General features: G+C 31.8%; 1 protein-coding gene across 1 annotated transcript; it reads left to right on the top strand.

Annotated features, from left to right (window-relative positions):
* Window positions 1-1,436: 1,436 nt before the first annotated feature.
* Window positions 1,437-14,228, top strand: LOC116661692 (probable ubiquitin carboxyl-terminal hydrolase FAF-X). Its single transcript, XM_032474200.1, has 13 exons — window positions 1,437-1,464; window positions 1,520-1,782; window positions 2,928-3,675; window positions 4,119-4,242; window positions 4,823-5,048; window positions 5,582-5,711; window positions 7,302-7,487; window positions 7,950-8,170; window positions 8,258-8,346; window positions 10,625-10,781; window positions 10,935-11,147; window positions 11,528-11,623; window positions 12,649-14,228. Exons 1-13 carry the CDS (start codon window positions 1,437-1,439, stop codon window positions 12,784-12,786), a joined length of 2,619 nt encoding a protein of 872 aa, XP_032330091.1. The 3' UTR covers window positions 12,787-14,228.
* Window positions 14,229-14,464: the final 236 nt, after the last annotated feature.

Genomic DNA, 14,464 nt, shown 5'->3' with positions numbered 1-14,464 from the left:
TGTGTGGAAGTTTTATTTTGACTTCTTGTTATGTTCACAAAATATTGATATGAAGCCTTCTTACAGCTAAATAATAAGGTAGTAGTTTCTAAAAACTCATGTATCCTGTAAACCTAAGTTTAGTGTGAGAAGATAAAGCAGATTTTTTTGAAGCTAGTAAATGAGTTGTGAAAAGGTAATATTAAATAAATGAGAAACTCATATTATATTATATTGTATGTTATATTATATTATATTATATTATATTATATTATATTATATTATATTATATTATATTATATTATATTATATTACATTACTGTTCAGTAGAAGTGGGGAGACATTTATTCCCTAGCTTGGGCAAGTTTGGGTTCTTATGAAAGACTTTTTACATTAAGTGGAAAATAAAAATTCAGCTCTGTCATCTGTTCCTATCAGTCCTCAATTTTTTACTCAGTTTTCAAAATTACTCATAGATTGTTTCACTTTGCTCTGTTAAATGAAAATACTCATTGTGCAGAGGAAGGACATGTTCCAGTGAAACTAGGCTTATTGTTGATAAGACATTTTAGGAGTATGTAAATCTTCTTAATGTTATAGAACATTGGGATGTTTTGAGGGGGGTGCTTTTTGGTTTTTTTTTTTTAAGTGTTGTATATTTCAGGAGAAACTGTTAATCTCCGTTTATCCTCTAGGAGTTTTTTTTTTCTCTGTGGACAGGTTTCTGTCACAGTAGCAAAATATGTAATACACCATTCATAAATACTTCTGTTTATGTACTTGTTTTGTCTTCCTGAATGACAAGTTCCTAAATCTGAAAGACTGTCTAAAATGTATCATCATCTCCATGTGCTTTACGCATGGTGTAGACACTCTTGATATATTGGTTTGGTTGATGGATTTAATGATTAAGGATGTATTCTCTCTGAGGATGTATTTATCGTATTTTCTGAATTACACAAAGCCCCTTTTGTGTAAAATCACTGTAATCTTAGTTGTTGACTGCATCCCACATTTCTTACTCTACTACTTTTTATGACTCTACTACTTTTTAGAACAGAAGGGTGTTGGATATTTCAACTTGTACATTAGGTTAGAACTTGACATCTTAGTGCTATAAACATTAGTTGCTATTTTGTATTACACCAGTGGAGGAGTATTTAAAAATTCAGTTCATGAGTAGCCTTTTTTCTAAACTTGATGAATTTTTACCTTTACCCTACCATGAATTACTACTATTTAAATAACACAGATAACAGTGCAAGATAATACAAAAATCTTCAGCGGTGAGGCCAGACTGGCTTCAGATCAGCACTCTGCCCAGTAAAGTGGACTCTGCTTTAATCTCTTTGTCATATCCTTTATTCATCACCTTGTCCCCACTCCAGTTTCCATATCTGAGAAATAGAGACAGATATGTATCTCTAACAAGCTTTTTCTGAAGATAAATAGCAATAATGTGCAAAGAATCTAATATATTGCCCAGTACAAAGTAAACGGGCAGTGAAAGATAACTGATACTTGAGTAATGCTCTTTGAGTAATACTTTTGACATGGTACAGTAAATGCTGCAGATGTGTGTTTCATCAAGTTCAGAACTTAAAATATTTAGAACCCTCAGGAATAAATTATTTTGATTGTTTCTTAAATAATATCTTTAGATACGAGTGTGAAGAATCTTTTACAACTCTGAATGTAGATATTAGAAATCACCAAAACCTTCTTGATTCTTTGGAACAGTATATCAAAGGAGATTTATTGGAAGGTGCAAATGCATATCGTTGTGAAAAATGTGATAAAAAGGTATGTATTGTTAATAGGGTTTGGGGTTTTTTTGTTGTCTTTTTTTTTTTTTTTAAATAAATATGATTACATTTAACAGAATTGAAGGACATCATTTTCATCCTCAAAATTTACCTCTGCTTTATCTGTACTTTGCTATAGCGGTAACAAGAAGATAGTCAAGATGATAAGTAATTTAAACATGTGTCAGGGAAACAACATTGTGAGAAAATAATAAACTGAGAAAATATTTTTTCAATTGGTTGATAAATTTTGGAAGTCGCAATAGCTTAATATCACTTTTTCTTGTAGTTTAAAAGTTGTGCAGTTACTTTCCATTTCTGCCCTGAGACACATTGCTATTGAATTACTCTTTAAAGTTGAGGAGTACAGTTTGCTAATTTTATTTGGTTACATCAGGTCTTCACAACTACCTCCAGTTTTAAAGACCAGATACGATTTTTCAATCCAGCCAGGTAATTTTATCTGTAGCATTTAAACATTTTGTGGCACGGAATTGTAACATATCTTTGAAAACTATTATATGATAAATAGTAAATATTTTCCCACCTTACCCTCTCATCTCCAACTTACTAGCATTGTTTTGACTTTACGCACCCTTTTGATCTCTAAAGCAATACTGTTTGCTTCCTGTAGCTTTGACACAGTTTCTTCTGGGGCAGTTTCTTACAGATCTTGCCACTCTTAATCCATACATTTTTAAAGAAAGCACCTCGGTAACACATTTTTAGAAGGTAATGTGGATCAGACGCAATGTTTATTTAGTTATCAGGCAGTGTTACATATACTAGCATATTGTTACTTAGTTATCTTAAGTTTGCTCAGCAGATTCTACTTACTAACAAATGTAAACATCAAAAAAGTAACATGATCAGATAGCTCTAGCAGTATGGAACCCAGGTAGTTATTAGTTTCTGTATCAGTGATTCTGGCAGTTAGCAACAAATGAGTGGCTACATATATTGAGCTTGGTATAAATATTTTCGAAAACTCATTAGTGACAAAATGACCTTGATTGTGTTCATTATTTATTTATTTGTGAACAGATTTGGATAGATCATAAAGTTTTTAATTATACCATTAAATTTATTTTGTTTTATTTGGATTATAAAAGAGCATTCACTTATATTTACTATTTGTTGCAGGTTGATACTGTGAAGCGCTTGCTGATTAAAAAATTGCCTCCTGTTCTTGCTATCCAGTTGAAACGATTTGACTATGACTGGGAAAGAGAATGTGCAATTAAATTCAATGATTATTTTGAATTTCCACGAGAGCTGGACATGGAACCTTACACAGTACCAGGTGTTGCAAAACTGGAAGGAGATAATGTAAACCCAGATAGTCAGTTGATACAACAGAATGAACAGTCTAAAGATGAGACAGCAGGAAGCACAAAATACAGACTTGTCGGGGTGCTTGTACACAGTGGTCAAGCAAGTGGTGGACATTATTATTCCTACATCATTCAAAGGAGTGGTAAAGATGGTGAGAGAAATCGCTGGTATAAATTTGATGATGGAGATGTAACAGAGTGTAAAATGGATGATGATGAAGAAATGAAAAATCAGTGTTTTGGTGGAGAGTACATGGGAGAAGTATTTGATCATATGATGAAGCGCATGTCATACAGGCGGCAGAAAAGGTGGTGGAATGCTTATATACTTTTTTATGAACGAATGGACACAGTAGACCGAGATGATGAGATGATAAGATATGTATCAGAGCTAACTATCACAAAACCCCATCAGATGATGTCACCAGCCATTGAGAGAAGTGTACGGAAACAAAATGTGCAATTCATGCATAACCGAATGCAGTATAGTTTAGAATATTTTCAATTTGTGAGAAAACTGCTTACATGTAATGGTATTTACTTAAGCCCTGCTCCTGGTAAGTTTCTTAAATTTAGCTTTTCTTATTAATAAAGAAGAATTTTTACTTCATTTGTAGGATTTATCAAGTACCATTAGTGTTTAATGTTTTTATTCAGTTTTTTTATGTTCTTTTTTTTTCAATAAAATTATTTAGACTCATTTTACTTTAATGTGTCAGCGTTTTTAGTCCTAGCTATTTTAAAGTCAGGTATTTAAGATGTGTTTAAGAATGTACTTAACTATTTAAGAATGTTTGAATAGTGGCAGTCAGTATATAGAAATACAGAAGAACTTTAATTTTTATAAGAGGTTTTTTTGACTAAGCATTAGTTTGAAATATGAATTGGATAAGTGCTGTGGATTACTTTTAGTAGCTAAGGGGTTTTTTTAAACATGGAACATTTGTTTAAACAGATTTAAACAAAATGTATTTGATTGTTAATGTGCTTTTTACTTAAGGACAAGATCACTTGTTGCCTGAAGCAGAAGAAATCACTATGATTAGTATTCAGCTTGCAGCTAGATTCCTCTTTACCATTGGATTTCACACCAAGAAAATAGTCCGTGGCCCTGCCAGTGATTGGTACATGGCTTTGAATTTTATTTATTTTGTACTTAGAATTGATTTGATTCACTGTTAGTACTCTATTTTTCCCCTACTGTGGGAATCTTATTTAGTAATAATAGTAATAGTAATGTTGAGAGAAGTTGTATTAAAAATGCTCAAATTTAATGGGCCTTTTATTTTTTAAAATTGGATCCTGTTTCTGTTCTTATTTTTAGCTTTACTACGTGGAATTCTGGCATACATATAAAAGGAAGAGGATTTTTAGATTACAGGATTAAGTTTATAACTAAAAGTATGGTGGACATTCTAATACACTGATCTAACAGCCATTCTTAGTATCTCTCAGATTAGAAGACTTTAAGGAAGTATTACTAGATCAGAAATAGTTTATTAATAGATTTGTATCCACCTACATACACAGTTTGTCTTGTGACTATAGGACTAGATCAAGTCGCAGAGCTGGTATTTGTATTAGAACAGACCATGACCATTAATTGTACAGATCTTTCCTCTTTATTTGGTTCACAGAAACCTGTTGGTTCACTGTAGCAAAGTGGAAGCATATTATTGAAAATTCATGTATTTTCTGTTTTAGGTATGATGCACTGTGCATTCTACTCCGTCACAGCAAAAATGTACGTTTTTGGTTTGCTCATAATGTCCTTTTCAATGTTTCAAATCGTTTTTCTGAATACCTTCTGGAGTGCCCTAGTGCAGAAGTGAGGGGTGCATTTGCAAAACTTATAGTATTTATTGCACATTTTTCTTTGCAAGATGGACCTTGTCCTTCATCTTTCACATCTCCGGGACCTTCTAGTCAGGTAATTGAAAGCTTTTCTCTAACTATGAAATACTTCAACGTAAATTGTTTTCTGCCAGATCAAATCAAATAAACATGTGCATCTGTTTGACATTTATACCATATATTAATGTATACATACATTGTTAAGTTCCTTAAAATTATTTCACAGTAATATATGATTATTGGGCACTTTAAAATATAAGGCGTATACCTTATTTAGTTACTTGAGCTTATTTAGTCTTCAGATTTTGTATATTCCACTGAGGTTTAATTTTATAATGGCTGAATTTAAGTGTTTTGAGTAGCATTTTTAGCATAAAACTATACACATGGTTTTTATTTTATTATTTTTTAACAAGTAAAACCGTATAAAGCATCTGCAATGAAATCTTCCCCAGCTTTTTATTTCTTCTCTCAAAAAGTAAATATATTTAATAATTTCAAACCTCATATTTCTGCCTAATAACCGTATTTGTAAACGTACTCTTTTTAATGGAAATGAAAGTATACTGTTCTGTATTATGTTGCTGATAAAATAATCTTGCTTCACAGGCATGTGATAACTTAAGCTTGAGTGATCACTTACTAAGAGCAGTATTAAATCTCCTGAGAAGGGAAGTTTCAGAACATGGCCGTCATTTACAGCAATACTTTAATTTGTTTGTGATGTATGCCAATTTAGGTAAGAACTTTTCATAATTTTGCTTTATATGTTGTCTCATATTTACATAATAAATGATGAAAGCCTTTTAAAAACACGTGATGAGAACTAATATCTTCTAAAATAGAAGCAGTGTTTCATATTTATACTTGAAATCCATTGCAGATTATCCACATAACTTTTTAGTGGCAATTTTCATCTTGTATTCTAACTTGTGCACCTACTTCTTAACAGTCATTAAGATCAGAAACTGTGTCAGGTTCACGGTTTGGTTTTGTTTTGTTTGTTTTTATCTTAATGCTGGTTTTTAAAAACTACTGATCCTCAGGCTACATTTGACACCATCTGAATCAAAATTCCTAGACTAGGAAAAAAAATCTTTATTTTCTAAAGTATACCACGTGATTGTACTTACCACGTTTAGGATTCACTTCCCAAAGAAGTTGGCCTATTGTATGTAAGTTTTGGTAAAATGTAAGTTGCAATCAGTGATAATATACTTAAGTTGTTTACTTAAATTCTTCTGTTGAAATCTGTATCAATTAGTAACTGTCATTTTCAAGATACTCTTTTCAGAGTAGTCTGCTTTTCATCAAACACCTATTCATTTCTTTTCAGTGGTTCCAGAATAGTAACCTAAAAGAGTTATGCTGTATTATTTTGTTGTGCTATTCCATTGTGTTTTGATAGTTTTTAGTTTTTTGTCTTGCTTCTCACCTAAACTGGAAAATTCTTGTGAACAGCCGTGAGTCACTGTTTTATTGAATAAATTGATAGCCAGAAATATACATAAAAATTTTTTGTAATATTTTCAGTGATGTTTAGATTATTAATTAACAAAAAAAGTTAATTTTTTGGTTGAAGTATGATTGTATATAAGTTTTATAAGTGTATAGTATAGTGATTCACAATTTGTAAAGGTTATACTCCATTTATAGTTATTATAGTATGTTGGCTACATTCCTCATAGTGTATAATATATCCTTTTAGTTTACTTTATACCTAATAATTTGTTACTTCTTACTCTCTTACACATGTATTACCCCTCCTCTTTGTCCATCCCCCCTGTAACCACTAGTTTGTTCTCTATGTCTGTGGGGCTGCTTCTTAGTTAAGTTTGAGAACTATTTTTCAGCCTCAAAACAGAAACTAAATAAGCATGAGGAATTTGAAAATTAAAAAACAAGAAAGGAATTTAGACTTTTCTCCGGGGGCAGAGGGATATTCACTAAGGAGTGAGAAAGAGAAAATGGAAGATCACAAAACAGATTTTATTTCTCATTTAATGTAGTTTCTGTCTTTGTCATCATACCTTATTTTGATGAGATGCTTTCTAGGCCCCTCCAGTCTCTATGTCCTAGAAAGTGTACACTTCTGTAGGATTTAGTATAATTGGAATGCCAGAGTCATCATTACTACTACTTTATGGTTATAATAATTACATTTAACTTCACTTAATCAGTGTATTTTCCATTTGATATGTATTCTGTCTATATTTCTGCAGTTTATCAAAGCAGGGGTGAGCTTTTAGTTAGGTCCCTTTTTATTAAAGTGGCACTTGCCTTTTTTACTTTATTTGTGCTACGCTTTATTCTTTTTCCTTCTTTACAGGTATGGCAGAAAAGACACAGCTTCTGAAATTGAATGTACCTGCTACCTTTATGCTTGTGTCTTTAGATGAAGGACCAGGTCCTCCAATCAAATATCAGTATGCTGAATTAGGCAAGTTATACTCAGTGGTATCTCAGCTGATCCGCTGTTGCAATGTCTCATCGAGAATGCAATCGTCAATCAATGGTAAAGTAGAAAGCCTCATTCTTTACAGCAGTTTAAAAATATTGTTAGGCTTCTGTAGTACTTAATTAAAATTCTGAAGACTTAAGAAACTGAAGTAGAAGACTGAAGGGACCATACTTTGGGAATATTACATTTTTAAACCATTTGATTTTTCATGTGTTTAAAAGAGACCTTTTTCAAAATGTACTGCCTACTGTGATAAATCCCTTATTTATGAAGTAGTTGGTTTAAGAATTTTAACTTTTTTTCTTTCAGTGTTAGCATTTATATTTTTGCACCTTATCTTAGTATATCATTCGTTTTAATTTAATTTTAATGAATGTTTATATCATTCATTTTAATGAATGTTTATTATGCTTAGGAAACTTAATTTCTGGTTAGTTTTTAAAATAAAAACTTTAGTATTACAATTTTGGAAGAAGTCTGTTGGCTTTTAATTCATTGATGGCTAATGTGTTCTAGGTAATCCTCCTCTTCCCAATCCTTTTGGTGATCCTAATTTATCACAGCCTCTAATGCCAATTCAGCAGAGTGTGGCAGACATTTTATTTGTGAGAACAAGTTATGTGAAGAAAATAATTGAAGACTGCAGTAACTCAGAGGAAACCATTAAATTGCTTCGTTTTTGCTGCTGGGAGAATCCTCAGTTCTCTTCTACTGTCCTCAGTGAACTTCTCTGGCAGGTAAAGGAGAATAAACATTCATATGCCCATAATTTGATTCATTATTTCTTTAAATAAGAAATTCAGTTATGTTTTACCTGCTTTTAGGTTGCATATTCATACACCTATGAACTTCGGCCCTATTTGGATCTTCTTCTGCAGATTTTACTGATAGAGGATTCCTGGCAGACTCACAGGTAGGATACACTTTTTGCCAGAATAATTACATTTTTCTAGGTTCTAGAAACAACTGAAGTTCCTAGTAGTCAAATACATTTTTCTTCAAGCTCTATCAAATGTTCTATCTTTAAAAATATAACCAAAATGAAGGAAATGTCTCACCTATCACAGTTTTGTTTCATTTTCATTATTTTCTCTTAAAGCTTCAGTCTCATACTTAATACTAGCTTTTCCTTTCCTTTTCATGTTTTTCACCTTTCTTTAACTAAGAAAACTAACATTGGCTTTGGATAAGTTTTTAAGTTCTATTAATAGTAATTTACAGTTAAATGTACTTGCTTTTTAAGTAGTCACACTAAGTAACATTTTGTTATCTAAAAATAATCCCTAGTCTGTCAGTGGTTTTATTAGTATATGAGGAGTCAAGAACTAAGGTATCCTACCAACTGACCTTTGATGTTCTTCCCAAAATTTGCTCTTTGCAGTAAAACTTAGCCTAAGAATAATGGTATAGAATTAGTTGCTGAACCCTACCAAGTGAGCCTCACTTTTCTCCCCACAGGCAGATTATTTTTTTGTAATTATTTTGGGAAACAAGTTTGTATACACATCATCACCCATTAGTAATAAGTCAAACAAACCTCTAAAAGTGAACTTAAGTTTAAATAAATAATAAATTTGTGGAACACAGTGCTTAAAGATTAATCATTATAATTTTGAATTTCAGGGGACTAGAAATACTAGACTTCTGAATTAATTTCAAATTATCACCATCAAAGATTTACCATCATAGATTTCCAACAAATCAATGTCAAAATAATGTTAACAAAAAAAAAATTGTCTTGAAATAAAAACATTACAATCTGTATTCATTTACTTTCAGTACCTATTTCAGTATCTTAAAAGAATTGGATACTTTTAGTTGGTCTGATAGGATGATTTTTTTTTTTTTTTTTCAGAAGAACTTGTAAGCATGCATTATTTACTATGTGATTTCTTATATATGCTTTAAACTCATCATTAATCTTTTTTCACCCAAGGAAGAGATAATAGTAAAGGTATAAATACTGGATTAATATGGATAATAGTGGGGCTTTTGTAGACAAATTAATAAAATATCGTCAGCAGCCTAACTAAGCATGAAGTATTTTGTTTTATAAAATAAATATTTGATTTACTCAATAAAAGATATTTAAGAGATATTTACAAAATGTCTACTATATGCTGAGCACTATTTACTCAGCATAACAACAGAATCCTAAACAGTATTGCTTATAATGGCTTATGAAAGCTGTTGACACTAATGGTGATGTGGCAGAAATATTGAGTGTCACTTTGTTACCATTTAAAACTGAAGAATAAAAGTAGGTATATATTACAATACTTTTAAGTGTCAAGGCAGACAGTATCAGTGTACATTATTTTGTGTCTGCAGTTATTAGATTTTGAAAAATTACTGAAGTATTTTCTAAACAAACTTTATATTATAGGTATACTGCAAAACAAAGCACATTAAAAAAAAAATACCTGCTTTTTGTTTGGAATATAGTGATATCCTATAAAGTAAATGGTACAAAAGAGTATTTTTTGTAGATACGTTCTATTTAGACACTGGTATGAAAGAAGGCACTCTTTTTTACTCACAAGTAACTATAAGTTAGCTTTTAAGAACAATGGTCAATTGACAGTATAAAATGTTATGAGATTTGGTGGAGCTGAAACGGAATGATTAGCAAATCAGATGTATTATACTGTGGGCAGTGAAAATCTGTCTAGCTACCATGAATTCTAATGATTAGAATTCAGGTTAATTTTGTGCTGCCAAATTGTATTATCACTTTTATAGAAACTAGACCCTTACTTTACACCCTGAAATCTTAAAATATGTTCTGACTTGGAGTAACCCATTGTCAACTGAGGCAGTCATGAAGACATAGTTTGTAGTTAACTTTAACGAGAAGAGTATAATATTGGTATCCTTAACTGATTTAGTAATTTGTTTAAATTAGTGTACCAAAATCATTTTGGGTTGATAATAATTTGGTTAAGACTTTAGACTCTTGAGTCAGACTTTAGCCAGCTCTCCATCTTGCTAGCTGTGTCATTAGGCAAGTTGACTTCTGTACTTGTTTTCTCCTATATGAAGTAGAGTTTCTCATGCTGTCTACTTAGTAATTAACTCTAAGCGTAGGTAAATTAGATGATTATATCAAAGCATGTATTGAATGGCAGACGGTAGGCACCCAAATGTTAGCTAACAAGTACTACAAATTTTTCTGTCTGATTCTTTTTTAGAATTCATAATGCTCTTAAAGGTATCCCAGATGATCGAGATGGGTTGTTTGATACTGTCCAGCGCTCTAAGAATCACTATCAAAAAAGAGCGTACCAATGTATAAAATGCATGGTAGCTCTCTTTAGCAATTGCCCTGTTGCCTACCAAATATTACAGGTGAGAATGTTTTCTTTTAATTTTGTAATAATTTGAATCATAATTAAGGAACACTTTAAAAGAAAAGAATCATGAAAATTTGGAGTTAGCATTTTAAGTTACTGTTGAAATATTCCAAACTCTTTTAATAAATAACTTTATTTTCTTTTGAAGGGTAATGGAGATCTTAAAAGAAAGTGGACCTGGGCAGTGGAATGGCTTGGAGATGAACTAGAAAGAAGACCATACACTGGCAATCCTCAGTACACTTATAACAATTGGTCTCCTCCAGTGCAAAGCAATGAAACATCAAATGGTTATTTCTTAGAGAGATCAAATAGTGCTAGGATGACACTAGCAAAAGCTTGTGAACTCTGTCCAGAGGAGGTAAAAATTTTTAAAAAGCCACAAATGAGCAACAGATAGAAAAGAAAAGTAATTTTTCATTTTATAGGCCAGTGTTTATTGTATAAAAAAATGTGGTACAGTTTGACTTTAGTGTTGATATATTGTTAAATAATCAAAGGAGCTTGCTAATTCCTTTGTTACAGTTACCCTGGAGAAATTTCTGTGAAATTGTCTAAAAATCACATGTAGGAAAATCAAAATTGTTCTTTAGTTGTGAATTAGTTTTTCTACAGTAAAAGAAAAAAAAAGATGTCATCTTAGTGGATTTAAAAAAATTATCTCAAAAGAAGTAGATTAAAATAAATTTAAAGTTATTTTATAGTCAAACTCTTAATTTCTTTATAAATATTTGATATTAGGAGCCAGATGAGCAAGATGCTCCAGATGAGCATGAATCCTCTCCACCGGAAGATGCCACATTATATCCTCATCCATCTGGATCTCACTATCAACAGGTAACCAAGAGTTTGTTTTCATTTTTTTATCCCCCAAACAAATTTTTGTGCTTAAAGATTATTTAATTATTTTTCTTGAATATTTTGTAATTTATTAGGTGTGACTTTATATAAAGTAATAAAGAGATTACCTGTGATAACTTTGACAAGATGATCATAAGAAGAATGGTTGAAGTGTAATCATGTTATAGTATGTTTTGACTTCCCCTGTAGTATTTTCCTTGTTAGCTAGGCAGCCCTCTTGTACTAATAGCTGTAGGTAATAAAAATGTGATATTTCACATTAGCATAAAATTAAAAATTATTGTAGAAACATTTAAAACAAAAGTTTCTTGGTTACTGTTGTGCAGCAATATTCAGTTCCAGTAAAATCTGTTTTGAAATTAACAATTTGACTAACTTCAATAGAAGAGGGAAAAAAACTGATCAGAAAGGTTCATCTCAAGAAACTTTCATTACAGAAGCAACAGTTTGAGAGGAGAGTTTCTGAGAGATTGTCCTGAAATTAAACCATAAATGTGACTAATTCACATCTTTTAAGTCATGAGTTCTTGAATTTAATGTCCCTCAGATCACATAAAAGCATTTGTTAAAAGCAGAGATTCTCGAGTCCCACCCCTAAGAATTTTTATTTAGTTAGGAGTTGGAGAGGGGCATGAGACTTTATACTTCTAATAAGTTTCATGTTGATGCTGTTGATCAAGGACCCCACTTCAGAAGCCAATTCTCTTAGAGCATTTGGTGATAAAATACTTCTTAAAATAGTTTCTTGAAGTGAAGGTAAAATAAAATCTTATCATAACCTCAGGTTTATGTGTACACTTTTTCAAAATACTGTTAATATATGCTACTTATTTTTTTTTACAACATCAAAGAATCAATTTCTTAGTTACAGATACCACAAATGGTTTTAAAAGATAAATCCCTAGAAATAGGACATATGTCCACTTTTAGACACTCGGTAGCCCATGATTTTTTTATTTCACCTGAAAAGTTTGACATGCTGATATGTTTCATCCTCTCAGAATAATCACTTGCATGGACAGCCATATACAGGACCAGTGGCACATCACTTGAACAATCACCAGAAAACTGGCCAACGAGCACAAGAAGGTTATGAAGGCAGTGAAGATGTACCCTTATCTCAAATGAAGGATCAGTGAAATGCCCATAATTAACTGGTTTCATTAAGACCAGGCACTCAGGCCTTAACAATCCAAACTCCTGTAACTGGATAGTATTTTAAATTAGAAAAATTGTTCAACATGGAATAGAAAGTTGATTCACTGTCTCATTTGTAGAAAGTTGATTCACTGTCTCATTTGTAGAAATTTGCTATTGATATGTAAGGCACCTGCAGGAGGAAGTGTGTAATGTTTTGTAATAAATGGCTGTTACTAACATGTAAATGGCAAAGGTGTATATAGTATATTGGTGTTTGACTGTTAATTCTTAAGTAAGAAAATTTTTTGATGAGTGTCAGATCTCCAAAAAAAAAAAAAAAGGAAAAAATTTCTTGTTATGTCCACTGCATTCTGCAACCAGTATTGTCAGCTTCATGGCAATTGGATCAAATCCTTCACCAGAAAAAGAAAAAGGGTAACATAAACATGCTCATCCATATCAGTCTCACCAGTCATTTCTTGTTAATTCTTACTTACTGGAGCCCCTATAAGGCTTTGAATTTCTATGGATGATGTCAGGGAATTGGTGATGTAACATTGTTTCTGGATATTTTTAATTACCTTTTTATTCTAGTAATACATTAATCATTTAAAGATACAGTAACTCCATAACATTTACCTTGGCTTCACAATGAGTTTGTGTAGCCAGTGACGTCACAGTTACCTGAATGACAGCAGTTTTCCCCAGAGTGACAGCTCTGTTGCCCAAAGCTTTTATTTCTTACAAGAATAAATATAAAACAAAGGGAGAAATATGACACAGGCTATTTTTAGTTACATATATATTCTTCATAGCTAATGTTTGACAGTTCAGTCTCTTGATGGGATAAAGAATGTGAAACTATTGATAATAGCAATTTTAAAATAATTAAGCAAGTATGCAAAAATTTGCCAGAATATGTGGAACATAATAGAAGACTGTATTTTGTGTCCTTGTTTTGTTTTTGATATATTAGTTTATTTGTTGAAGCTTCCAAAATTCTGTTTAAATGGAGCCCAGTGAAGTGGACATCATCAGAGTCCTGCAGTAGTTTGAAATACCACTGCACCAAGATACCTGTCTGATTTTCTAGTCAGGCACAATTCTAATTGTAAGCAAAGTTGTCCCAGTTCCTCTTCCATTCCAGAAGTCTTGCTGTGAAGTTTAATTAAAAGATAAATTTCTGGTTAGTTAATATAATTCTGAAGTACTATTTTAGAATAAATATTTGTTTCAGGACTCCAAGAAACTCATGAGTAAATACTATATGTAAAAAAAGAATTGGTAACTTTTGAATGTGTGTAATATTTTGGAACCTGTCTAAAAACCAACTACCCTTGCAAACAAATACAGTCCATCCTATACTATTTAAATATTTTGCTGTTTTTGTTTTATAGAAATTATTTTGCTGAATTCACAAATAGAATTTGATTTAAGAAGACTTTTGTCATGTGTGTTTTTGTTTCTTGTTACTCTTTCCTTCTGTTCTTACATGATACATAATTGAAATTAATTCCATTGGGGACAGAAATGGAGCTTCCAATGCTTGGAAGAGAAAGCAGCAGCAGCTTAGCAGGCAGAACTCAGAGAAGCCAGCACAGAGGGTCCCTGTGATCCCTAGACCTAGACATTGAACCAGTAGGGGTAGGCCAGGACTGGCTGTGAGAGATTGGTGAT

This window comes from Camelus ferus, chromosome 36, assembly GCF_009834535.1.
Source record: "Camelus ferus isolate YT-003-E chromosome 36, BCGSAC_Cfer_1.0, whole genome shotgun sequence".
Lineage (NCBI taxonomy): Eukaryota > Metazoa > Chordata > Mammalia > Artiodactyla > Camelidae > Camelus > Camelus ferus.
This window is presented reverse-complemented; position numbering and strand designations above follow the sequence as displayed.

Excerpts from the sequence above, each read along its gene's own strand:
- LOC116661692 (XM_032474200.1), top strand. The coding sequence starts at position 1,437 with ATGTGCAAAGAATCTAATATATTGCCCA. Across the intron at positions 4,243-4,822 it reads CGTGGCCCTGCCAGTGATTG|GTATGATGCACTGTGCATTC; the intron begins GTACATGGCTTT and ends TTTCTGTTTTAG. Across the intron at positions 5,712-7,301 it reads TGTGATGTATGCCAATTTAG|GTATGGCAGAAAAGACACAG; the intron begins GTAAGAACTTTT and ends CCTTCTTTACAG.